This window comes from Prionailurus bengalensis, chromosome C1 (genome assembly GCF_016509475.1).
Source record: "Prionailurus bengalensis isolate Pbe53 chromosome C1, Fcat_Pben_1.1_paternal_pri, whole genome shotgun sequence".
NCBI lineage: Eukaryota > Metazoa > Chordata > Mammalia > Carnivora > Felidae > Prionailurus > Prionailurus bengalensis.
The window spans coordinates 191,946,183-191,972,520 of NC_057345.1; the positions used below are offsets into that span (position 1 = coordinate 191,946,183).

General features: G+C 38.4%; 1 protein-coding gene across 2 annotated transcripts in view; it reads left to right on the top strand.

Moving 5' to 3' along the window:
• The window catches only part of PARD3B (par-3 family cell polarity regulator beta), a 1,020,722-nt gene that overhangs the window by 614,285 nt on the left and 380,099 nt on the right, over positions 1-26,338 (top strand). For both annotated transcript variants that reach the window (XM_043577601.1, XM_043577602.1), the window contains exons 14-15: positions 6,378-6,477; positions 12,649-12,764. In XM_043577601.1, the coding sequence (XP_043433536.1) occupies positions 6,378-6,477; positions 12,649-12,764 (216 nt within the window). The remainder of the gene's footprint in view (positions 1-6,377; positions 6,478-12,648; positions 12,765-26,338) is intronic.

The following is a 26,338-nucleotide window of genomic DNA, read 5'->3' on the forward strand; positions in this document are numbered from 1 at the left end:
TGGTCTCTTGAAATTGTTGAAGTCCTTTCACCTGATACCAAGAATGTCCATTAAAAGCTCACTTGACTTTGTATCAGATAAAGAAATACTCAGTATGTCTTTTCTCATCTTCTTTAAGAAATTAAAATTTGTTTTGACAAAGCGAGATCTCTTCCTGAGACCTTAAATCACAGTAGCAGGAGAATCTGGGGAAGGAACAACAAGTTTTACACAGACTAGCACAGCTTTCTCTCTATCATGCCCATATAATGATCAAGAACATTACCATCTGTATTAAAATATCTAGCCTTTACATAATTTGATTGGCATTTAATTCTCAAGCAACATGTGATAAGTGATAATCCAAGTTCAGAGTTTTATTCCTAATTATACCACTGACATCCAAAGGAATATTGGCACATTAGCTCCCATCGTGTTTCATTTTTTTCAAGATTTTATTATAAGTAATCTGTACACCCAGCGCAGGGCTTGAACCCACAACCTGAAGAACAAGAGTCTCATGCTCCACCAGCTAAGCCAGCCAGGCGCCCCTCATTTTTAATGCTATAAAATATTGATGCTGAAGTGATAATTATGCAGAGTATTTTTAGAGGACATCAAGATACCCAGGGAAATGGGATAGTACCTCCAGAAAGGGTAGCAAAGGCCAAAATAATGAAACTATAGAACTAGTTGTGTAAGTATACACCCAGAAAAAATATATATTTATTGATTTAAGAAAAAATTTTTAGTGTTTATTTTTGAAAGAGAGAGACAGAGACAGAGTGTGAGCAGGGGAGGAGCAGAGAGAGAAGGGACACAGAATCTGAAGCAGGCTCCAGGCTCTGAGTTGTCAGCACAGAGCCCGACGCGGGGCTCAAACTCACAGACTGTGAGATCATGACCTGAGCCAAAGTCGGATGCTTAAGACTGAGCCACCCAGGCGCTCCCAGAAAAAATAAAAAAAATTTCAGTAATAAAGTCTAATCAAAGAACTTGCTAACAATAAAATGGCGTAATACTTTGAAACTTCAATAGAATGTTTTGCATTTGTATTTCCACTGAACCATTAGAGTCCTTTGGGTACACATAGCCATAGACAATTACTGGGAGTCCCTGTTCTCTTCCTTTTGAGACATGCTTCCAGGTGGAACACCTTATTACACCAGTGAAAAACCACACAGGTCAACTATCTACAAGGTTCCTACTCCACTTCCTTCCCCCATGTCAATTTTCCAAGGTGACAAAAAAAAAAAAAAAATTCAGTTCTTTCAAGAAGTGACTGCAATGAATATTATTTTTTTAAAGCAGCAAAAGCCTATTGTTATTTCCGTGTGGATCTGTTATACAATACTCAGTTAAAGAATTAGGCCAGTCAAGGCATTGACTCATAACATTTTAGTTGTAAGAGGCCAGTAGATGAAATTCTCTTTTATGTAAGCCTATTGATATATATATATATATAGACATATATATATATAGATCAATTATATCTATATAGATATTATATAAGCCTATATCTATATATCTATACATATATAAGCCTATTGATATATATATCAATTATATCTATATATCTATATATAGATATATTGATATATTAGAATTTATAAACATGATGCTATAGAATAATATCATAATCATCATCTCTTTGTAATATGAAAAAAATTAAAATTTTGAGAACCATTGAGAGTTTCTGAATTTCAGATGCATGTGAGGTAGCAGTAGGCCACGAAGGCTCATGAAACCTGAGTGAATGTTGACTCAACCCTACCAAGTGTTTTAAGGAGCCGCTTTAGAAAAACAAGATTGAGTTGACAAAGTGTAATGTCTAGTGAGGAAAGGAACTGTTACAGCCAAAACATTAACTTTTTTCTTCCCTTTTTCCTTTCCTTTGTATATTTAAAAATCCAATGTTGATATGTGTGTTCCATCTATTTTTGTAATAATAGTACATACCACCCACAGTTCCACGGTTATTTTTTTATATATATACATATTCCTGTCAAGCTGTTACATGGAAAAGGCATTTTTAGAACTAACATTTGTGGAAATCGTAACATCGGAAAATTCACATTTGTGTTTGAGAATTGCTAGCAATGGCTGCACTAGAATAAGTGTGGTCCTCCAAGATGGGAATCAGGATGGGGGCTGTGTCCCTCGGGTCTACTGCAAAATCCTCTTAAGCATTTGAATGATAGTAAGGAACATGAACTACCAACACTGTATTTTCTGAAGCATTTTGCCGGCAGATCTCACCCTGGCCAAGTCGTAGTCAAGTAATAGTAATAAGCACCATTTGCCTCTGGTTTGCTATTATCTCTCTTTCCATTGCTCTGGTTTCCCCTGTTGTGCTCTACTCCTGCCTCCCCTCACCTTTCAGCTCAAGTGTACTCCAGTCCCATGTGTGAGTCACCCATTGCCCCAAGTCTGCCCTGGACCCAATGGAGGCTCCCATAGATATGCCATCCCCACCCCAAACCAAGCCCTTTGGTTCTGTATCCTCTCTCACTGGGCCCATGTTACCTGAAGTCCTTTGAGGAGACACATAATGTATAATTCCTAATGTGCCCTCTCTGGGGAACTAGCATATGTCCACCCCTCTATGGTACATAACGCACTACCTTTGGAGTCATGATCAGAAATTGAATTATACTTTTCAATTTGCCTGATGTTTATCGGATACCTCCATTTTGCAGAATAGACTCTCAGAGATGCAAAGATGAATACAATGCTGTTACAGCCCTCAAGAATAGGCTTTAAATTTTTTTAATTATAAAGAAATCTAAAGCAAGGATCATCAAACTTTAAAGGACCAGATAATAAATACATTAGGCTTTGCAGGCCTAGAGATCTGTGTTTCACCTCTTCAGCTCTGCCACTGTAGTGCAAAGGCAGCCATGGACAGTACGTAAATGAATGAGCATGACTGTTCAATGAAACTTTATGTATAAAACCAGATGGCGGGCTTGTTTTGGACCAGAGCCACAGCTTGCTGAGCCCTTGTCTAAAGTTGTAATCTCTTTTACTCTTCTTTTTTGATTCCGTAAAACAAGTAACAGTCATAAAAAATGATTAAAATCAGGGCCCTTGGGTCATGAATGAAGTGGTGACTAGAGGGTGCACTGGCGACATTCACCGGCGTAAAAATAGGGTGACCGTCAAGACTTAACCTTGTACGTGTGATGAAATTCAGAATTTTTCTTTTCTTTTTTTTTTTTGGAGAAAATAATACCAGACTTTCACATTGATATAGGGTTAATAGAGGTGTTTGGGCCAAGAGGAAAAAAATTCCTTATGGCATCTGAATATGTTTAAAAATGTACCAAGGATAAAGGGTCAACAAAGAGGGTATTTACCTCTCTACCTACAGCTACTTTAAAAAACATAGATTGTTCACGTGGATAAAACAAAAATTAAAGGTAATGGTTGTAATAAAACTTGAAGAAGCCAGAGAAAATGCTGAAGAAGATGGAGAGGAGAAAGAGGACAAGGAAGTTTCTCCAGTCAGAGAAATAGATACATAGGTGATAGAGCGATAACTCATTGCAAAATCAGCATATGATAAATGTTGTAAGTGGAATTATTTCCATAATAATAATAGATAAAACCCAATGTCAGTGAATGAAGGCAGTGGAAGTATTTTTCTTGTCTTATCACAGCCCAGTGAGGCAGAAAGATGGAGGCCATGCTCTGTGCAGTGACTGAGGGTCCTGGGCTCGTTCCATTGGCAGCTGGGCCATTTTCTAGAGCCTCAGCCACTCCTTCTTGCAGTTGGTAGACAGGAAAGGTGGAGAGAGTGCACCTTCTTACCCATTGAGACGGGGGATGACAATGACCAGAACAATTCTCATTCTACTGGAAAGACCTAGTCTAGGTACAAAGAAGCTGGAAAATGAGGTCTGCATGTGCAGGAAGAAAGAAATGAGGTCTGCATGTGCACACAGATACAGTGAGCACGAGTATTCTCTGTCATTATTCTAAAAGTATTGACAGATCCCAGAGAAATAGTAAAAGTTTCATAGAGGTGATGATATTTGAGGTGGACCTTGAGAGAAGGGCGGGACTGTGATGGATGGGAGTGGATTTTCAATTATGTAAGCAAACACACTGAGGCAGGAAAGCCCAGGTTGTGGTTGGGGAACAGTAAGTAGTCTTGGGTGGCTAATGTGTAATAGGAAATGAAGTTGCCCACAAAGGGCACAGACCTTCTCTAGGCTACTGTGTTCAACTGAGAGGTTTCTGAGAGGGCAAGTTACATGATCACAGCAATATTTATCACCAGTGTGAAAGACGGGGTAGGAGGTTGAAGGTAGAGAGATTACAGCCTGTGGAAAATGTCCCAATGTGTCCCTTGTCCCCAATTTACAGTGTATTTCTTCTGTTCCTGTCAGCAAGCCTCTGGCTGCTTGACTCCTGCCATATTACCAAATCACTAGATCACTTGGGTGGAGAGCAGTACAGGGGGACAGTGATGGCTGCCTTTGCTCACCATGCTTCTATACCTTGGTCACCCTGCCTGTAAGATCTCCTGCTTTAAGCCTCCTACCCAGGCACATGCCAGCACTGCTAGAATTACCTCCATTTTATACTAGTCCCTGGGGCAGAGTTTGGAACAGGTTTCCCTTAGAAACAGAACCAATGAGATGTATATGCATGTATACAGATATATAATACAATAACATATAACACAATGTAAAACATACATAACATATAATGGTATGCAGTAATACATGTAACATATAATATACATAGTAATATATAATAACTAATATAATGAGATTGATGACAAAGGATTGGCTCATGATTATGGAGCCAGGCAAGCCCCAACATTTGTAAGGTGAATAGGCAATCTAGAGACCAAAGAGAGACAACAGCATAGTCACGATCTAAAAGCCAGCAGACTCAAGACCCAGAAAGAGTCAGTGATTGGTTTTGGGTCCAAGGGCAAGAAAATGCCAGTGTCTCAGTTTGAAAAGAGTCAGGCAGGAAGAATTCTCTCCTCAGAGGAGGACAGTTAGCATTTTGGTTCTATCCAGACCTTCAGCTGATTAGATGAGTTTCACCCACATTAGGGGGGACCCTCTACTTTACTCTGCCTGCTGATTTAAATGTTAATCTCACCCCAAAACAACCTCCCAGAAATACCCAGAATAATGTATGATTAGATATCTGGGTATCCTGGACCCAGTCACCAGTCAGGTTAACATACGAAAGTAACCATCACATCTGGCATGTGGGCAAGTCAGGCAGGTTCTGTTACCAACAGCCTTTCGTAGGGATAGAGACCCTGCAATCAAGCAGGGTTCCAGCAATCAAGGACCAACAGGGTTCCGCCTTTTACTAAATCTCATTGTAATAGATATGCAGTAGAGTTTAGAATGTATAGAATAATAATCTTTTTGTTGCTTATTAGCACTTTGCATTTATAAATCTATTTGAATATGCACCGTCTTATACAATCCTTATACTCCTCTAATGAAGCTATTCTTATCCCCACTTTATAGATTTAAAAAACTGGGGCTTAGAGAAGTTGAGTGGTTGGTCCAAGCTCACGCAGTTGTGGGAGCCATGACCGGAAATATGGTGGCCTTGCTGCATAGATTTTTTGCTTGCCCAGGACACTCTATCATGCTTTTCACACATGAGTTGATGTTGGTAATAATGATGAGTATTAAATGACATAATGAACATAATACTTAGCATGATGTCTAGTACACAGTAGGGTCCGAACAACCTTGCTTGTTATTAGTTGTAGTCATATTCAGGATACAGGTCTAATTTTTCTAGAGTAGAATAGATTAGAAAAGGATACATCTTGAGTAGGAGAGAAAACCAGGTCTGACCCTAGTCTTTTGCCTCCAAGGCTTCAAACCCATGTATTTCCATTGTGGCACAGATGCAAAAATAGTATTTTTTCCCCTCTACCGTCTCTAAAGGGTGAGTAGATGTACAGTATCTCATGTCTTTTTTAAGTACTTTTTGTCACTAAGGCCAATAACTAAATCTCCATATGATCCAGAGTATTCACTAGAGAGTCTTGTTTACAAAACCATTAAGGCACGAAAGAGATGGCTTTGTTAATCTTCCACAGAACACCAGTCATGAGCGACTGTCAGCCTTTTCTAGGTGGGAAAAGATACTCAAGATGCACGGTCTTGACTTGCCATGGGTTGCCAGCAGGTCACCAGCGTGAACACCCATTAGCAGGCTTAGATTTCCTCACACAGGTTGCCTGAGCTCTCGTACAAATCCTTCACTTCTGTAGGAGGACTTATTTATTTCAAGGTTGGTTTATGTGTTGGCGAAAATTGCATCTGTGAGGTGGACTGAAACAAAACCAGGCACTGAACAGTTCTGCCTCGAGCTTACAGCTTCATTGGTTCATTGTTTTTTAGAGCTATTGCTTCCCAGTGACGGATGGGCCGAGGCCGAAGTACCACCTTCTCCACCACCACATCCCGTTCTGGAATTGGGCACTGAAGATTACAGCCACAGGTATTGATAAAATGATATATCGTAAATGTTCCTCGTTACGGTGTTTCTGCGAAAACCCAGCCACCCTATTTTAACTCTATTTCTTTCCAGAATGGAAATCTCATAGCATCTGTAATTCCTTTTCAGTGAAAGCTTGTCATAGCTGAAATTAATAGCTTAGAGTATTCATATGTTGCTTCCTGGAATTTAAAATTCGTCATATATTATAAAATATTTAAGGAAATGTAGAACTTTCTTTTATCACGTTGAAAAACCAGAGAGCTCAAAAGGTTATATGGGAAGGTATAAAACAAAAACTGAGAGGACATAAAGCTTAGTTTTTATTTTTTTCTTCACTTGTAATTGGTGAACCCTAAAGGTATTTTAAAAATAAATGTTCCAAGAAAGTTAATGGAATCTAAAAATTAAAGCAACACCATATATAATCTAAAATATTGAAAAGAGTACCCAATATTATATCCACTCTGTAATAGAAACCAAAAAATCAATAATTTTTAGGATCTCACAAGCATGAGAGAGAGAGATTTAGTAAGTATACACACCATCTGACTAGTGGAATTCATAGATTTTGTTCTTCTGATGAGTTTTAAAAATCATTAACTTGTCCCTTTGCTATTTTCTGTATTTATTATGGCTGTTAAAAATTGTGTATTTTATTCCATTCTATGTCCCTTGATAATCCTGTGAAATTTTTTCATTTTTCTTGCAGCAATGCTGGTGTCATTCCTATTATGCTTTTTATTACGATCTGCTAAAAATAAAGCAACACAAAAAGAGTATAGCTAACTCTATTAGCTGGAAGCTTACCTATATTTAGCTATCTCTGATTCCTATCTTTTTGAAGTCAGCTATCTTACTCAAATACAATTTCACCAACTAGTAATGTTCTAGATCAGTTTTCCAGGGGTTTCTTGGAAGAAAATCTGGACATGTTTAATTGTGTTCGTTCATTTCCATTGCCTGCCTCAATCCTGAATCAAAAGTGACAGTTTTCTGTCATTAGAAAATACATTAAAAACATAATTTCTTTCATTCTCCTTTTCTGTTTATCCTGCGTGTATGTGAAAAACTGTTGGGATAAAGCAAAGATGAATCAGATATAAAACCTACCCTCAAGAAGATGGTAGGCCAGTAGGGAAAAATGACAACTAGTGCACAAGGTACAAAGTGATATTTACCAGAAGGTATAAAATGCTCTGGACATCCAAGGCAGAAGACAGGAATCAGGGGAAAATGTTATGGGAAAAATGGCATTTCAGCCTAACCTTAAAGTATGAATTGGAGGCGGACAGGAGAAAAGCCCAGGAAGGAGGTGACTTTCGGAGAGAGGAAAGGGTAAAAGGAACAGCATGGAAACTGGGAAAGTAAGTTGGTTTGTGCATCTTGTATCCTGGCTGACTGGCCAGATGATGGAGCCCAGAGTGCAAGGGTAAGGAATGCAGATACGTTCATCAGATAGTAAAACCTTGTTGCAAGGTTTCAGCAGACAGCATGGTAAGACCTGGGTCTTAGTTGTGTACACGTGTTAGGTAAATGGAGAAAGGTTAACATCCATTGGAAGCCAGAGACTCTTTGCAGGTTTTCGAGGGCAGTAGCCATGAAAGGTACTAAGGAACAGTGCTGGGGAGGGGAGGGAGAAGCTTTCGGATGAGAAACCTCTTCAGGTGAGAGAGGGCCTCAGAGATATTGCAGAGATGGAATGATTGGGAATTGACAACTCCCTTTTTGGCTGCTTCAATGTCTCCACAGATTTCTTCTGTTGGCGGGGGAGGGGCGGTGACTATCAAGTTGAGTGAGTTCAGTTGTGGATGGGGAAAGCCATAAAAGAGGATAGTCTGGGGACTGGCAAGAGAAGAGAGGGCTTGAATGAAGAGAGGAGCAGCATGGCTGGAGAGAAAGGGGCAGAGCCAAAGACATTTTTGAGATGGAAGGAACAAAGGTAAAGCTTTGAAACTCTTCCCCCGGGATCTCGTGACCTGCACCATCCTGCAAGCTGCTGTGTTGCCTAGGTGACCGGTAGCAGCAGGGGGTTTGGGATGTGTGGAACTCGGGATGGAGGAAGGGTTGGAAAGGAGCCAGGAGGGTTGAGCAAGGGAGGCTGCCCTGGCTTTCAAAAAAAAAGTTAAAAGCCCTCTAAAAGGGAAAAGTGGTGCTTTAGGGATGCAGCCAGTCTTGTGAAACAGAAAACGACTCTTGCATGAGAAGTGAGACACAAATGTGATCCAACTTAATGCCTGCGTCTTGAACCAAAAAGACATCAGGAGTTTCCTGAACTTGTAGTATTATGTCATCAATTATTGGACAAAACTTGAGAATACGTGTGTCCAAATAAAAAATAAACGTAAAGGAAGTATATTTTCTGCTGTGATATTTCAGGGTGGTTGTAAGGCAAATTAATAACAGAATATATTCAATTTTATTAACAGTTTCAACAACATTTGGTTATTCCCTACATGTTTATATTTTTTCTGTCTGCATACTCTCTGGGTTCTCTGTCTCTGCCTCTCCCCTCCCTCCCTCCCTCCTTCCTTCCTTCCTTTCTTCGTTCCTTCCTTCCTTCCTTCCTTCATCTACTCTTACTCATAGTAGCCAGTTGTTGAAGCCCTATTCATGGACACCTAAGACTTCAGAATTTTTTTTTTTTTTTGCCATACCTCTCAAAGTCTTCTTCCCCTTCCTTTTTATTTCTGACAGTTCTCCTTGAACATTCATGGCTGGGTCTTATATGTCTTTTACGTTCCCGATTTGTCACCATATTCAGGACACTAGCATATGTTTCACGCTACCTTTATTTATTCATTATGCAGCATAATTTGACATTGAGTATCATTTCTATTTGATAGAGTCCCTGGTTGTTGATGCTGAAAACATGGCCTTTATTTAAAACATGTCTTTGGCCTGTCAACTTGAAGCTTCCCACTACAGCCACTCAGCCATGAGCACATGCTACCTTTCTTCAAAATTAAAACATGTCATATTTTAGAGTTAATCGCTGTGTCACCCCTTCCCTCCAAAAACTTTCAATATGTAGCATAAAATTACAAATGGTTTCACTGGTCTCACTTACATCTCTAAACTATTTTCGCATTAATTCAGTACTACACTTCATTGTTTGTACTGTATGCTCACATTGACTCTAATCTTGCAATTTCTCATATTACACTTACTTCCCTCCTTAAAGATCAGCCTTATTTTGCCTTATTTCTTCTTTGGCATCATGGCAAAATGGGCCCTTCTATAGAAGGTTCCAAACTGTGCACTTGGTCCCATTCAAAGCAATGGCAACAGATGTATGAATCACTATGATCAATTTAATGGATAGATTCAGGTATAGATAGTGTGCGGACATACACATGTGAACATTTGTTACATTCATTTATGAAAGCAGCTCTTTGTTTCTTTGATCAGCCTGCATTATATCTAAACATTTGTACCAAAAAATTCACTTTAGACAGATCCTTACCTGATGTTGCTTAGCAAGTGGCATTCTACCTTGCTGTTTAAAACGGGGATGGGGATAATTGCTTCCCGAGAGCCTCAAAAAATCTGAATTCTTACGTTTAATATGTCAATTAATAGTTTGGTGTAAAGTAAGACAATAAAACAGGTTAACCAGTGTGTTACTCAGCTGGGTACATTCCCCTTGTCTCCCTGGAGCAGAGCACTTTAAATGCAGTGTGACCCAAGTTTTAATGAGGAATATTCATGTTGGTCCTAAACCACCTCCCTAATGCCTTTCATTGTAACTGAGGGCATCTGTTTGGGTTAACGCTTTGATCTTGTATTTGATGGTATGTATCACCCTACTGACACAAAGAGCTGACCTAAAATGCAAGCAGCATAAGAGAGTGAGTGAATCTGCACAAAAAGGGAAAGTTTTGATTTCCATAGTGTCAGCATCATTTGCACTTGGGCCCCGGGTTAGCCACCATTTTAGCCAAAGCTTCCGTGGCTCCAAGAAAAGCACTATTAAGAACAAACAGTTCTGGTCCTCACTTTGGCACTGGCCAGCTGTGTGACCTTGGAACATCAGCCTCCTCTTTGGGCCTCGGTGTCTTATCTACAAGAATTAGATGAGGTGACCTTTAATGCCTTCCGGCCCTTAAATTCTCAGATTCTATGAAGGCCATGAGTCTTTCTGACACTAAAACCACATCATCACAAGACATCAAAGGATGAAAAACCAAGTGCAAATAAAGGTCGAATAAACACATTTAAAGGCAAGTGCTTCCAGAACATCGAGGCTCAGGGGGAAGCTCATGTTCATAGTAGCCTCTCAGAATTCTTCTTTAAAATGGGCTGAAACAATTGGAGTGTTGCTGTTACGCCAGGCCATTGTCAGCAGCATGGGTGGTTCAAGGATTTTTGCCCACCACTGGCATACTTTGTCGTCACTCCCTACCACATCAGATGTACTTTATATATGTCAGTGATATTGAAAATGTAGCCAGACACCAAGAAAGAAGCCAAAGACAAACCAAAAGCTTTATAATTATAAAGATTATATAATTATATAGATTTGAATTTCTTGAGACATTTTCATGAAACCATGTATATACATAGAACAAAAACTGACTTTAACAAAAACAGAGAAAGAAAGAAACTGGAAAAATCCTATTGGTAACCCGAAAAGCAAAAATTTACAGTCATTTGGGCAGCAAGAGTGGTCTATTTGCTTACCTGGTTATTTGTTTCCTAAATGCTTCTTTGCCACTGACTCTGTGCCAGAATCTCTTCTCCTTACTTTACAAATTTCTTTCCAAACTCATTGTATCTCTTAGTAAACGCATGCGGCAGGGAGTGTAATTATACCCATTTTATACATAAGGAAATTGAAGCACAGAGAGGTCCCATTATGTGGCCGGGTCCCACAACTCATCAGGAGCAGAGCCAGGATTTGGAACTAAGCAGACCAGCTCTGGCATCTGTGGTCTTGAGCTCTGTGCTCTGCGCCTGTCCTAGGTGCTTCCTTAAGCCACCCACTGTATTACAATAATGGAGGTTCACCCATTAACTCAGCGATATTATTATGGCTGCATTTTAATTTTAATATTCCTGCAAGGCAGTATTGAATGTGCATAACTAATGAGTTTCAGGAAAAGATTAAACTCATTTTGGAATATTTGGTTAAGAAATTGAGGTCCCCCGTACATTTTAGGATTCTCATACCTAACAGTTCATTTTTTGTTGTTGTTTTATTGTTCACATAAAGTGTCAAATCCCAACTGTTTGAAACCTCAACCTCACTTGGTACTTTCAGATTTATCAGATACTTGATTTGGGTTTCACTGTGTTTAAAATTAGAATAAAGCTATGTTGAAATGAGCCACCATATTAACTTTCTAAATATATGATAATACCAAGGGAGAAAGCAGCTACAATTTAATTTATAGAATTTATAAATATGATTTCTTTTCTAACCACGAAATAAGGCATTGTCTGCAATTCCCTTATATAATCCCTTTCAACCTCAAGCAAAAATAAATAAAATATTTAGCAGAAATAGAGTTATTTGAGACGGACTACAAGTACTAGGAAGCCTATAATGGGCATTTAATGTATCTTGTGTCTAAATCGTCAAGTGTGCTTTTCCTGTTATTTCCTTTTTATATTATCGATGAGCAGACTATTTGCTCAGTATTAACATTAGTTTTAGGAAATAGACCTAAATAAAGTAGAAAACCAAACTACTGCGGCCATCAGTCTTTCAGCAGGATGGTTTTCTTTAAAGGATACAACCCTTTCACTTGTTTTTAAAGGAAGGGCATGCTTAGCCCACGGAAATCTCTTAACCTGCTCTTAGGCTCTGCTAATATCCAGTGACCTCCTTTGAAGCGCCAGTTCATTCCAGGCTCGCCTTTCCCACTGAAAGTTCTATATTGTACAGCAGGATCCCAATTAACAGAAACCAGTGAAGAGGAAAACATGATATTAGCCAGAGAATATTTTATTTAAATTGTGGAGTGTGATAAAATACTTAAAAATAGAGTTGCTACATCTCATGAAAGCAACCTGAGATTCAAGAATTCGTTGCAAATACATGGTTGGGAACTATAGGGGGAATGAGGAGGGGCTGTGTTCAAAATGACAACTGCTTCCTTTACCAAAGGAGAAAAAAAATTTTTTTTTCTTACTCTAAATCTAAATATGGCATGTGGCTTCTTTCCATAGCTCTGGGGTGGATTCGGCAGTGTATTTTCCAGATCAGCACACCCACTTCAGATCCGTGACACCGGCCAGGCAGCCTGAATCAATGAATCTGAAAGCCTCAAAAAGCATGGACCTTGGTAAGTGAGGGCCAGTGACATGCAGGTCAGCACTCCAGCCTCAGCCCATCTGTCTTCCCGAATGTCCTCCCTTTGTTTCTTCAGCTCCAACCTTAGGGGGCAAAGTCTGCTGAAGCCTGGAGGAGGGGCTAGTGGTCATCCCATCTCCCTGTCTCCTCTCACCATCTAATTGTAATTACCCCTTTTTAAAAGAGAGAGAAACGATATTTTTATAAAGTGGTTCATAGAGGTCAGAACAATAGGATTATTCCTTCCAGATGGTCAGAATACCATAGGCACCAGTAAGTCACCTGCCTCTGTATTTGTACTCTCACTTCCGCCAGAGCCTTTGCATTTCTCACGTATGCACCTGTTGCAGGGTCTGGGAAGATAGTGTGGTTAAATGAATCCTCTAAAGCGTTGCCCATCTCCATGTACAGTGGCTAGGGGTAGCAGCAATGAGGAAGCCTTATCTCTTTAAATGCCCATCTCCAGACACTGTTAACAATGAAGGGAAAAAAAGGGTCTCTGGGTTTGCCAGATCGAGGGTGTCAGGGTACCCTGGGCCCATGCCTGCACAACCTCATTGAGTTTCCGAGCTCTGCAGGGAATTTCTGGGTGACTTTTGGGTGCTAGGGCAGAGCAAGGGCCCCTGCAAATTGTGTTCTCCAGGTCCTAGGATGTGGGAACCTGGAAGACAGCTCAGACACCCAAGAACATTGCTGTGCCCTCATAGGCACTTGGAGAGAAACAATTCTGAGAGAAGGGTGTCTGTGCAAAATAAATCCTCAGTAAATATTCATTGCTGCTGGGTGCTCGCAGGCCATGCTTTGCAAATTTTTTGAGGCATATTGCATATTTCATTAGTAGCGATAAGAGTATAAAATAATCAAAACTTTGTGCTCCACCAAGCCATCTGATAAATAGTGCTTATCTGTTACTCAGGTAAGTCCAGAAAAACGTTCAGTCAGGATGAAACAAGGGAAATTGATTCCATTTTCTATAAATTAACTAGGTCACTAAGATACATTTGTTCTTACCACCTACAGTGAGAGAGGGATAGAAATCCTGAGCACTGGCTGGAATAGGGGATTTTCTTGAGGGTGAACCTTTGACAAACCAAAGGAATAATGTGTGACAGTGACCAAGGTTATTATTAATAATTTGAGGAAAACTTGATTTTTATAAAATGCTTGATAAGTATTTTTATTGTATCTTTCTAATTTCACCGTGGGGAAAATGAATGTCATAGCCAGAAACGGTATTTCTGTGTATATTTTTTATTACTGAAAACTTTGAGAAGTTTTCTTTTTTAAATTGAAATAGCCCTTCGAAAATATGTATGGCAGTCACTCATCGCATTCTACTGTAATTATACCATAAATGAAAATAGCAGTACTGTTTGTTCAGTTTACATAATTGGGCAGAGGTCATGAGCTATTTACTTCAGGACCCAAGTGCCGAAACATTGGCTTAAATGCACCACACAGCAGAAGTAGTAAAATATGGTTAAAAAAAAAAAAACTATTTCATATACCATCAAAGCTTGATCTCTTCCAGTAAATGCCAATTTAAAGCTAAGACTCTTGCAGAGGGCTCCAAGGGTCAACATTCTAGAGGCTTTCTGAGCCCTCTCCCCAGAACAATTGAATGAGCTCAATAGATGTGTTGGTTTTCTTAGTGAATAAACTCAGATGATATCAGAATGGTAAACATTTGGAAGTGTCTTTCCTGTTTGATTAGGTGAAAAGAATGTTGTTTAGTTTTCTATAAATAGCACTGGGCCAAAGTAAGGAATTAATATATTTACTAAAAAAGTTGCTGGCTTTGCTTGTAGGATAGCAGGATCAAGGTCCAATCTTCCAAAGTGAAAATAAATAATCAAACAATCAATCCTAAGGTTTTAAGGCTGAATCTCCAATTAATGCTATTTGGCTCTTTTGGAGCTGGAAAAATGGCAACTTCTTATGGTACAAAATTAAAAAGAGAAAACCTTTTATTTATCTTGTAATTTTTGTTGGTTAGTTCTCCTTGACAAAGTCTGCAGGAATCTTTGAAGGCTGACAGTCCCCATTAGTACCTTCTTTGTTTTTATTTCATTTTTGCTGTTGAGTCTAAGCTAGTATTTTAACTTGCATATTATGTTCAAGTTATTTTAAAGGTGAGCGAGTTCCATTTACTTCACTTACGTTTCAAAAGACAGACAACTCTTATGAGAAAGAAGCCACCTCATCTCCAGATACAAACATGATTTAAAAATAGTTTGCTATGTATACGCAGCATTCTGTTCGCTGCATCATCCGTGTATGTGTGTGTGTGTGTGTATTGTGTGTTGTGTTCCTTTATAATAGTTGTATTGTGTTTTATGAGTGCATCTGAATTGACAATTTACTTTTCCCTTTTTGACTGAAGTTGAGATTGAGAGTTTGGGGAGTTTTTTTGGTTTGGGGCTTTTTTTGGAGGGTCCTTTTGTCTTTTATATTCTATGATTATACCTATTTATATCCTTTGCCAAAAATATTTCCATTTCTTAATTTTTTTTATCTTTAGAAAGTTGTTATGTATGTTGCAAAGAATTTCTTGCAGTCTATTATTTGTCTTCTTAGTTTGATTGTGATATCCTTTACTATAAAAAACATTTTAGTCTCAGAGTAAAAAATTTCCATTTTCATGACCTTTAGGCTTTATACTTGCCACATTGTTTTCTTCTTGTACTTTTAAAGGCTTTTTTTTTAAGTTTATTTATTTAGTTTGAGAGAGAGAGAGCGAGTGAGCAAATAGGGGAGGGGCAGAGAGAGAGAGGGAGTGAGAGAATCCCAAGCAGGCTCCATTCTGTCAGCACAGAGCCCTGTGTGGGGCTTGAACTCATGAAGCATTTGACCTGAGACGAAATCGAAAGCCAGACGCTTAACTGACTGAGCCACCCAGGTGCCCTAAAGGCTTTTTAAAAAATGTTTACCAATCTGTAATATATTTATCCACAGTGAATGAGGCAGAAAAATGTTTATTTGTGATAATAGGTGAATTATTCATGACATGTATTGACTGTTACATCCTGTCCCCATTAATTCAGAATGTAATAACATTGAATACTAAGTTTCCTTGCATACATGGGTCAGTTTCTAGACATATTCTATTGACATATTTATTCCATGCCAGTGTCACCTTGTTTATGTTATCATGCTATTTCATTGTATTCTGATAACTTATTAGGAAAAACTTCCTCTGATTTTTCTTCTTTGGTAAAATCAGTTTGGCTCCTCATATATATTTATTCTTCCACATGAACTTTATTTAGATCAGCTTATCAAAATGAACTTAAACGTTAAACAAGAATGCTTCCACTGTGTACGTGCATAATACATGCCTCTGTCCATTAATTATGGCTTTGCTGATGCTTCCTGATAGAAGAAATGTTTTTATCAAGTTAAATAAATTTCCTTATATTCCTAGCTTCTTAAAAAGTTCATTTGCTCATTTTGTTTAATCCGTAGCTGATGTTTAATTTTATTAAGTGATTTTTAAAGATCTATACAGAACGACCATGTGTATTTTGTTCTTTATTCTATTAACATAGTGAGTTATATTAATAGATTCCCCAATATTCAATCTCTGTTCTTTCTGAATTACTTTCAGTTTTTCTCTGCACTAAAAAAGGTAGACATGAATTGTGCATTATCTATGTGCTCTAAAATGTAGATATAAAACTGTGATTACAATTCTACTCAATGTCATTAAGTCCTATATAGCCAGTATAGATTTTTTTTTTTGAGGCTATTCTGCCTCTATTTTGGGAATACTTTTGCTGGCATGCATGTGGCCACTTTTAAGTCAGATCAGAATGATTAAAATGATGAATAAAAGGAAATTTATTTTTAAATAATTGGATGTAACTATGCTTATTCAAAGGGGTTAGGGTGTCATTTTCTGGGTTTTCCAGAAAATCAATCTTTTCCTACTAATTGTAGACTTTCCTCTATTTATTTAAATTACCAGAATTACTATGTTCAGTCTGGATCCCTTTAATTTGCTCATAATTGAGCTTGTGTGGGTGTTGAGTTGGAAGCTCTCAGGAGCTGAATAACACAGCTGCCTCTTTGGCCTTTGGCATAGGGTTTTCCCCCAAAGAGCTGCCCTTTTGGCAGTATGCCAGAGAGTTACATTCAAAGACTTTCTGATGAGACATAAACATCTTTAATTTCCAAGCCTGGTGTTTTATGACCCTGTAATACTATCTAAGAATGAATCTGAATTGTTCAAGGGACAGCACTTCAGTGTTTTGGCCCGTCCCCTGACCTAATCTATAGGCCCATTCAAAGTTCAGTTTAAAATGTTATTTCCCACAAGATTTTTTTTTTGAGAGTTTTTACTTTTGTTTCAAATTGGCCTTCTCCCGTTTCAGAAGCGTGGTCCGTAACTCAGTTAGGGAAGACTGAGGACAGTGCAGATGCGAGATGCTGGCCAGCTGTCCTGCCTCTGTTCAATAAGAGGAAATGAGCTGAAAGTGAGGCCTGAGACATTCAGACACAAGTTTAGGAAGTTCACTGACAATGAAGATTGTTAGCATTCCATATCCCGCAGTCTCTTACAAAAGTACATGTGCCTTGGATGAACTCTCCGTAAAATCAAGATGATATATAAATTGGCTGATTTTCTTCCAAGATCTGTAATTCAGCGCTTGTACTTTTCTGTTACTTGCTGGTTCTAAACTGTTTTAAGATAGAAAATGTTTGGGGCGCCTGGGTGGCGCAGTCGGTTAAGCGTCCGACTTCAGCCAGGTCACAATCTCACGGTCCGTGAGTTCGAGCCCCGCGTCAGGCTCTGGGCTGATGGCTCAGAGCCTGGAGCCTGTTTCTGATTCTGTGTCTCCCTCTCTCTCTGCCTCTCCCCCGTTCATGCTCTGTCTCTCTCTGTTCCAAAAATAAATAAATAAACGTTGAAAAAAAAATTTAATAAAAAAAAAAAGATAGAAAATGTTTGTAGATGCCCACAGTGGAAGGAAATTATAAATAGACTGATTTCTAATACCAACAAAGGTAAGTAAATATTTGGGTCATGTTTTGAATATAACCCTTTCATACATGTCCGACATTCCTTTCAGAGTAGTTAGGTATCTCTAGCATCAGATTGAAGATGGGCATGCAAAAAGTTCATTAAACCCACTCTACTAATTTCTTCTTAAAATTATTTTTTGGGCCTGTGTGTGCAAGTGTCCACAGGGACTCAGGGCAGCCTCGGCTCCCCACTCCCTCACAAGGCTAGCTGCCTGGCCCACGTCTGCAGGTGCCCAGAGGTGGGTGGAGAATCAAGGCTCCCCAAAGCCTCCCCACCGCAAATCCTCGTCGCTGTCACTAAAAAAAATTTTTTTGTACAGCAAGGTAGTTCCACATGAATTCTTTCCAATAAGACAAGAATCCTGAACACTAAATACACAGAATGTGTATAAAACTGTATGTTCAGATATTTGTGATGACGGTTTATCTGCCACTATATATTATGTATGCCATGTAATATATTAATATATATCTTACCATAAATGTGTATGTATATCCATGGATCATCTTCATTGTCCATCAATAAGCAATACCCCTGAAGACCATGAAAGCTGAATCGAGTACTGCTGTTTAAGTTATAAGTGACTCGCTAAAAGAAAAACAGAAACTTGGTTGGTAAGGAAGGATTCATGGTAACATTAAAAGAAAGTGCCTGTTAACTATCTCTCAAAGACCAGGAAGAGTACAAGGACATAGTCAGGTGTATGCCTTACATTTCAGAAGTCAAAATTAAGGAATTGCAGAAAATGTTTATCATTCATTAAATAAATGTTTATTGCGTGCCTATTGTGTGCCAGGAAATAAATTAAACACCGAGGCTTCAGTAGAAAACAAGAGAAATGGTGTTTGTTGCGTGTACCTAGATAGAAAGTCTAACAAGAAAGGAAAACCCAAGAGTTAAGGAAAGATCCCCTAGAGGAAATTCTGACATTATGATGATAACTTATCTCCAAGAGGAAGAAAAGGGAGAGGCATCTATAGATACTAGGGGGGCTGCTTGGAGAACTTGCCAAGATAACCTTGGCTGTGGAGAGGAGGAGAAAAGCAAATGGTTAAAAAGACAAAGGAAAGCGAGAGCGCGTAACAGTCATCTACAAGAATAAATGCAGGAAGAGCTGAACAGCTGCTCGAAGCTTGCAAAACCTGTAAGAGTTAGACAGCCAGGCTATTTTTAGAGCACGAGGAAGAAAGTGTGTGAGGGGCCCATTGTTTAGAGCACCTAACAGCTGTCAGGTGGAACACATAGCCACCCGGTTCCTGTGTTAATTTTATCTTCATGCACACAAGAGAGTGATGTTCAAACTGGAAAGCCATGTCTGCCAGCGAATGGAAGTAGGCAGTTTATATTCCTGCTTGCTAAGCGGATCATGCTCATAAAACGACTGTCTCCGACCATTAGAAATTACCAAGAGTAGGCCTCGCACCGGAGAACAGGAAGCAAATGACCAGTTTTCACAAAGATGATGAATTCCAGAAGCAACTGGTGAAACTGCTGATCTCAACGCCAATCCTCAAAGAATTGCCATGTTTGTGCAATGAAAAGAGGAAAAGACAAAGTGGTGGTCACAGGTCTCTTTTAGAGAGGGGGTCTCTAACACAACCGAGGTTTCCTTTCCTTGTTGATTTCGTCTCTAGACTGATAATTCAGGGAAATGTTATCATTGACTTTGATCTTTCTAATGGCATTTCGATTTTTGATCAGGACTTATGGGCCAAATTATACAGGAAAGTAGGGAGGAGCATTGGCATGCCCTTTCCCAAAATGTGCTAAATAAGGCTTACTGTCTTTCTGAAAGGAATTCAATAACATACAGGATTCTGTACTTGGTGCTTCTCGTTATATCCTAAACAGAATTTGATGAACAGTGGACCTGTGTAACTTGGGTGAAGGTTTGAAAGGCATCCTTGCCAAATTTTCAGTAGGTGCTGCCTCAGAGAATTGGGTGATATGTTAGACTGACAATATTTGCATCTAAGCAATTTCTCCAGAATTGAAGAAGGTAGAACTTAACGAAGACTGACACATCCATCTAACAGATATTTGTTGGCTCTTCATTATATCCCAGGCAATATCCTGGGTGAATGAGACAAAAGCTTCTCTCTTGTGGTGTTTTCATTCTCATAGGGTAAGTAGACAATAAAGTTGTACAGAAGTTAAAAAAAAACAACATAAAATTTCGCATAGAGGTGATGTCTCTGAAGCCAAATGTAGATAGCGATGAAGACTGGGGGGAGGTAAGGCTTTTTTGGAGACGGTGGTGAAACATAAAGATAGTGTCCTAAGGTCGGGCTCAAAGAAATCAATTGTACACGTGTAGGATTTAGGAGGCCTGGTGTAATAATAGTTACTGAGGAGGCCCTGGTTTTTAGCTGCTTGCCTGATATGGCCAACCCCAAAGGTAGTTCTGTGTTGGCAGATCAAGGAAGACAACAGTTTCCCTGGACTCTGGTCTCATCCTAATACATCTGTAGCACTGCACTTAAGTCTGGGTACTGTATTGGGGCGCCTGGGTGGCTCAGTCGGTTGAGTGTCTGACTTCAGCTAAGGTCATGATCTCACAGTTCGTGGGTTCGAGCCCCACGTCGGGCTCTGTGCTGACAGCTCAGAGCCTGGAGCCTGCTTCGGATTCTGTGTCTCCCTCTCTCTCTGCCCCTCCCCTGCTCGTGCTCTGTCTCTGTCTCAAAAATAAACAAACATGAAAAAAAATTATAAAAAAAAAGTCTGGGTACCGTATTTTAATAGAGACAAAAACAGGGTAGAATGCCTCCTGGAAGAGGAGTGATGTCTTAGGAAGTGTATGAGAAGCCTCCCCAGGTATTTTCACAGCTACTATTGAGAAACTCAAATCTGTGGGGTGCCTGGGTGGCTGAGTTGGGTGACTGTCCAACCTCAGCTCAGGTCATGATCTTGTGGTTCGTGAGTTCAAGCCCCGCATCGGGCTCTGTGCTGACAGGTCAGAGCCTAGAGCCTACTTTGGATTCTGTGTCTCCCTCTCTGCCCCTCCCCTGCCCGTGCTCTGTCTGTCTCTCAAAAATAAACACACATTAAAAAAAATTTTTTTAAAGAGAAGAAAAGCTCCAATCTGCTTAAAATTGAATCTGCACCCCAAATACATCAGGTGATGATAAGCCATACCAGAAGATGTAACACGTTTACAGGCGATGTCATCTATGACATCTATAATAATGATAAAAAAAACTGAACTCTGGTTTACAGTATATTTGGTATGCAAGGAAAAAATAGAAACACAAATATAAAATTCACCAGCATTGTGGAAAAGGGACCATAGTTTATTTTTCAGTTTTTGATAAAGGATGTAAGTTCTTTTTATTTTTTAGTGCATCTTAATATGTTTATATAGTTAACCACACAGGTTATAAGTGAAGTGGTTGGCTAGATGAAAACAAGTTAAATGAATTTACAGAAATTAGGTATCAAAAGTCAGGCTGCATTCTAGGAGATGTCTCTGGTAAGAAAAGGAGAACAAGTAAGGCAAACTTGGAATAACTGACTTCACACACAGGTTATAGCACTGCCATCTAAAGCAGGGTTCTTTCAAAACGTCAAGAAAACCAGGGCCCCTGGGTGGCTCAGTTGGTTAAGCGTCAGACTTCAGCTCAGGTCATGATCTCATGGTCCATGAGTTGGACCCCCACATCAGGCTCTGTACTGACAGCTCAGAGCCTGGAGCCTGCTTTGGATTCTGTGTCTGCCTCTCTCTCTCTGCCCCTCCCCTGCTCATGCTCTGTCTCTCTCTGTCTCAAAAATAAATAAACGTTAAAAAAAAAAAATTAAAAAAAAAAACTTAACCTGAGACCTAGGACATAAGGGATTCAGGGCTGCTGAGTAGCAGCAGCTTCAGGGAAAGGGTAATGTTAGTGGTAATATTGCAAGTGAGACTGTACATCCCCCACACATTTTTCTTGCAATTGGTGATTGACTGGAACTGTTGATGGAAGTAAATTATCTTCAAGTAAATATTGTGAAAACGTGGAGAAAAGGTTACCTACGGATTTCACATGCAGATCCTTCATCCAATCACAGGGTCACAAATGGTCTCAGATGTTGTCATGTGGTTTTACACAACACTTCTATCTTCTTAACCTAGGACATTGCCTGGAGGAATATGTAGATAATTTAAAAATTCAGTGTCTGAAAAAAATAAAAAATTCAGTGTCTGGAAGAGGAGCCCAAAGGTCTACTTTCCCACAAGAGATACGAAGAAACTTCATAAAGTTTGGAAACGTTTGTAATTGAACCTTAACTAATGATATTACATCAATAGCCCATGTAGATCTTTATTAAATTAGCCTCTGTCTATTTAGAGCATTATTTGTGCTCTGGTGGGAAATCTTGATCAATGGAGAAACTGCCTTATCCTTTAGAACTGAAATTTCCTGGGCCCCTCTTAAAACTTGCATTAGAACATGAAGTGCTTTCTTCTATCTATTTTGTACCTCAATTGAGACTCTACATCTCAGATACATACAAGCATGTTAAATGAAGCCAAACATGAATCTTGTATTCTCAATTGTCTTTGTTTTCTAAATCATTGTTCATATTTAAATGAAATTCTCTGTTCCTTTTTATGGAACTTTGGTACTAATATAAGAATATCTTCATAAAAATATGATGCTAAGAACACTATTCAAAGAATGGAACAAAGCATTTAAATTTTCCTTGCAAATATGAACCATATCCATTTTAGTTGTTCTGAAGCGAGAGTTTCATTAGCTAAAAACATTATATAGAAATATACAATTAAACACAGTATAACAAATGTTGCATAAAACGGTATGAGTGTGTGGGGCGCCTGGGTGGCTCAGTAGGTTAAGCATCTGACTCTTGATCTGCACTTAGGTCATGATCTCACAATTCGTGAGTTTGAGCCCCACGCTGGGCTCTACTCTGATGGCGTGGAGCCTGCTTGGGATTCTTTCTCTCCATCTCTCTGCCCCTCCTCTGTTTGTGCTCTCTCGCTCGCTCTCTCTCTCTCTCTCTCTCTCTCTCTCTCTCTCTCAAAATAAAATAAACTGAAAAAAAATTTTAAATATATAAGTATATGTTAGTTGGAGTTTGGCGGTGTCATGATTATCTCTTATGAATGCTATTTTGAGTGATAAATATTTATTAGTGGCAATATTTCCTGTGGACACTAAAATGATATAGGGAAGTACAACTATCTCATTTTTACAGGTAGCAGTTGCAGTTCTCTAAAAAGCAAAGATGTTTAGTCTTGTGTATTTTTTTCTCATATATACATATTCATATGTTTATATTCTAATTTCCCCCAAAAGTCATTGTACTGAACAGGTGCTTTTCACAGATTTGTGTCCTTTCAGAACTACCTAGCTTGGATATTATTCTCTGTGTCTCTGCCTCTATAATATTTTTTCATTGTAAAGTTTGCTCTTGAGTGAATGTAGCCCAATTTATCTGCTTGATGTTACATCATTTGGCCAGAAGAGTCGTTTCCAATTCTTCACTCTCAGAAATGTCAATGAATTGAGCCTGCAAGTGCATAAAATTTTGTAAGCGATCATGATTATTTTATCATTATATATTGCTATAAGTATCATTTCTTGGCCAAATAGTGTATAAATATTTAAGGCTTTTGATATAAATGACCTCTTACCCTCCAGAAAAGCACTTTTGTTCTTATCAGTAGTATGTGGAAGAATCTGGGAGTCATTTTTGTGACTGTCACCAATTTTATATGATTTTTTAATGTTACATTTAAAATTACTCCTGTGGCTACACATTTTTCATATATTTTTTGATTGTGTATTTTCTATTGCAAACCATCTGAGCATTTCCTCTGTAAGGCTGAAAATTTCTAAATTAAATAATCACTTTTTGAAAGTAAAATGTTATTCTATATTAAAGGTCAAATCTCAACTCTTGCTCATAGGGGAAAATAGATATTTTGCTTTTAATTTCCTAAAGCTAAGAATGTTATCCACTCCAAAGTACATATTAATTAATACGTTTGTGAATTTCATTAAATGGTTAGAAAAATGTCTACCTAAACATGAATCAGAGGCAAAGCCAGAGCTTAGACTTACTTATCATAAAAAGTGCTTAATCCAGGGTAAGTCAGTGTGTGTGTGTGCACTTTATATACATTGATTATGGCAGATTTAGAATATATTAGTACAAAGGTGGGCATCACCAGAAACACTCTATTTTTTTATAAGACTGAAAATTTGTTAAACACTTGGAAAAATACTTTGTCTCTTGTAAAATTTATGCATTCCTTCCTTCCTTCCTTCCTTCCTTCCTTCCTTCCTTCCTTCCTTCCACATTTAGTGAGTGCTTTCTGTGTGCCAAATAGTGTTCTAAATAATTGACACATATCAGTAATGACACAATATGTTATTTCTAGGTTACCTCTAGTGTAGATAGTCTCATGAACAAAGTTTGAGAGATTAGGGATGTATATGGAAATAATAAATGAATAAGGATATTGGAAAGGAAATAAAATACTTAGAAATAAATTTAACCAACGAGGTGAAAGACCTATATACTCTGAAATCTGTAAGACATTGATGAAAGAAATTGAAGATGACACAAATGGAAAGACATTCCAGGCTCATGGATTAGAAGAATTCATATTGTTAAAATGTCGATACTACCGAAGGCAATCTACAGATTTGGTGCAACACTTACTAAAATTCCAATTGAATTTTTCACAGAACTAGAACAAATAATCCTACAGTTTGTGTGGAAGATTCCAAGTAACCACAGCAATCTTGAGAAAGAAGAATAAAACTGGGGGTATCACAATCCCTTATTTCAAGATATACTCCAAAGCTGTAGTAATCAAAACAGTATGGTACTGGCACACACAAAAAAAAAAGACACAGATCAGTGAATAAGCCCAAGCTTATATGGACAATTTATGACAAAAGAGGAAAGACTATACAACAGGGAAAGGACAGTCTTTTCAATAAATGGTGTTGAGAAAACTAGACCACTTACACCATACACAAAAATAAATTCAAAATTGATTAATGACCTAAATGTAAGACCTGAAACTCCTAAATGAAAACATAAGCACTAATCTCTTGGACATCAACCTTAGTGACATATTTATGGTATGTCTCCTCAGGCCAGGAAAACAAAATAAAAAGTAAACTATTGTTACTGAACCAAACTAAAAAGTTTTGTTCACAGCAAAGGAAACCATCAACAAAACAAAAAGGCAAACTACTGAATAGGAGAAGATATTTTCAAATGGCATAGCCAGTAAGAGGTTAATATCCAAAATATATAACGAACTTCTACAATGCAATACCAAAAAAAAAAAAAAAACCCAAAAAACAAACAAAAAAAACCAAACCAATTACGAAATGGGCAGAGGACATGAATAGACTTTTTTTTTTTCCAGAGAAGACTCAAGATGGCCAACATATACATGAAAAGATGTTCAACATCGCTAATCATCAGGGAAATAAATGCAAATTAAAAGCACAATGAGTTATCACCTCACACAAGTCAGAATGGCCACTGTCTGAAAGACAAGAAATAACAAGTGTTAGCAAGGGTATGGAGAAAAAGGAACCCTCATGCAGTGTTAGTAGGAATTAGTGCTAATTGGTGCTAATTAGTAGAAATTGGTGCTACCACTTTGGAGAATAGTATGGAAATTCCCAAACCAAATTAAAAATAGAAGTACGATATAATCCAGTAATTCCACTACTGGGTATTTACCCATACAAAATGGAAACACAGATTTTTAAAACATACAGGCTCCCCTGTGTTTATTGCAGCATTATTTACAATAGCCAAGATATAGAAGCACCCTAAGTGCCTATTGATAGATGAATGGATAAAGAAGATGTGATATGTATACATATAGAATATTACTCAGCCAGAAAATGAATAAGATATTGCCACTTGCAACAACATGGATGAACCTAGAGGGTATTATGCTCAGTGAAATAAGTCAGACAAAGGCAAATGCCATATGATTTTATTTACACATGGAATGTAAAAAAAATAAAAATGACCAGACTCATAAATACAGAAAATGAACTGGCAGTTGCCAGAGGGGAGGTGGGTGGGAAGATGAATAAAATAGGTGACGAGGATTAAGAGGTACAAATGTCTAGATATTTAAAAAAAAAAAAAAAGACACTGGCCAAGAATCTTCAGTACAACATGCATACATTTCTACAAGTGGAAGAGAAAGGAAACAAGACTGGAAAGGCTAATATTTCAATACCCACTTGGTTTCTAGTGTTCATAAGAGAAGGGTACTAGGAACTCTATTCAATGAAAGTATTAAAATTGGAGTGAAAATTAAAACAGAGATCAAATTGGAAATTGACTAATCAAGAGTGATGGTTTCGCGTGAGCTGGGAATAGCTGATCTACCCTCTGCTGATCCAGAAAGTAACTGGCATAATCCCCAAGCACTTGAGGATTGTCTTAGAAAAATTGTGAGAGCCTGCAAAGGTTCCAGCTGAAATTACTTAAAGGCAAAGAAAGGGTATACCGAGGAATTAGAAAACAGCCCATTTTTTTTTTAATTTGGA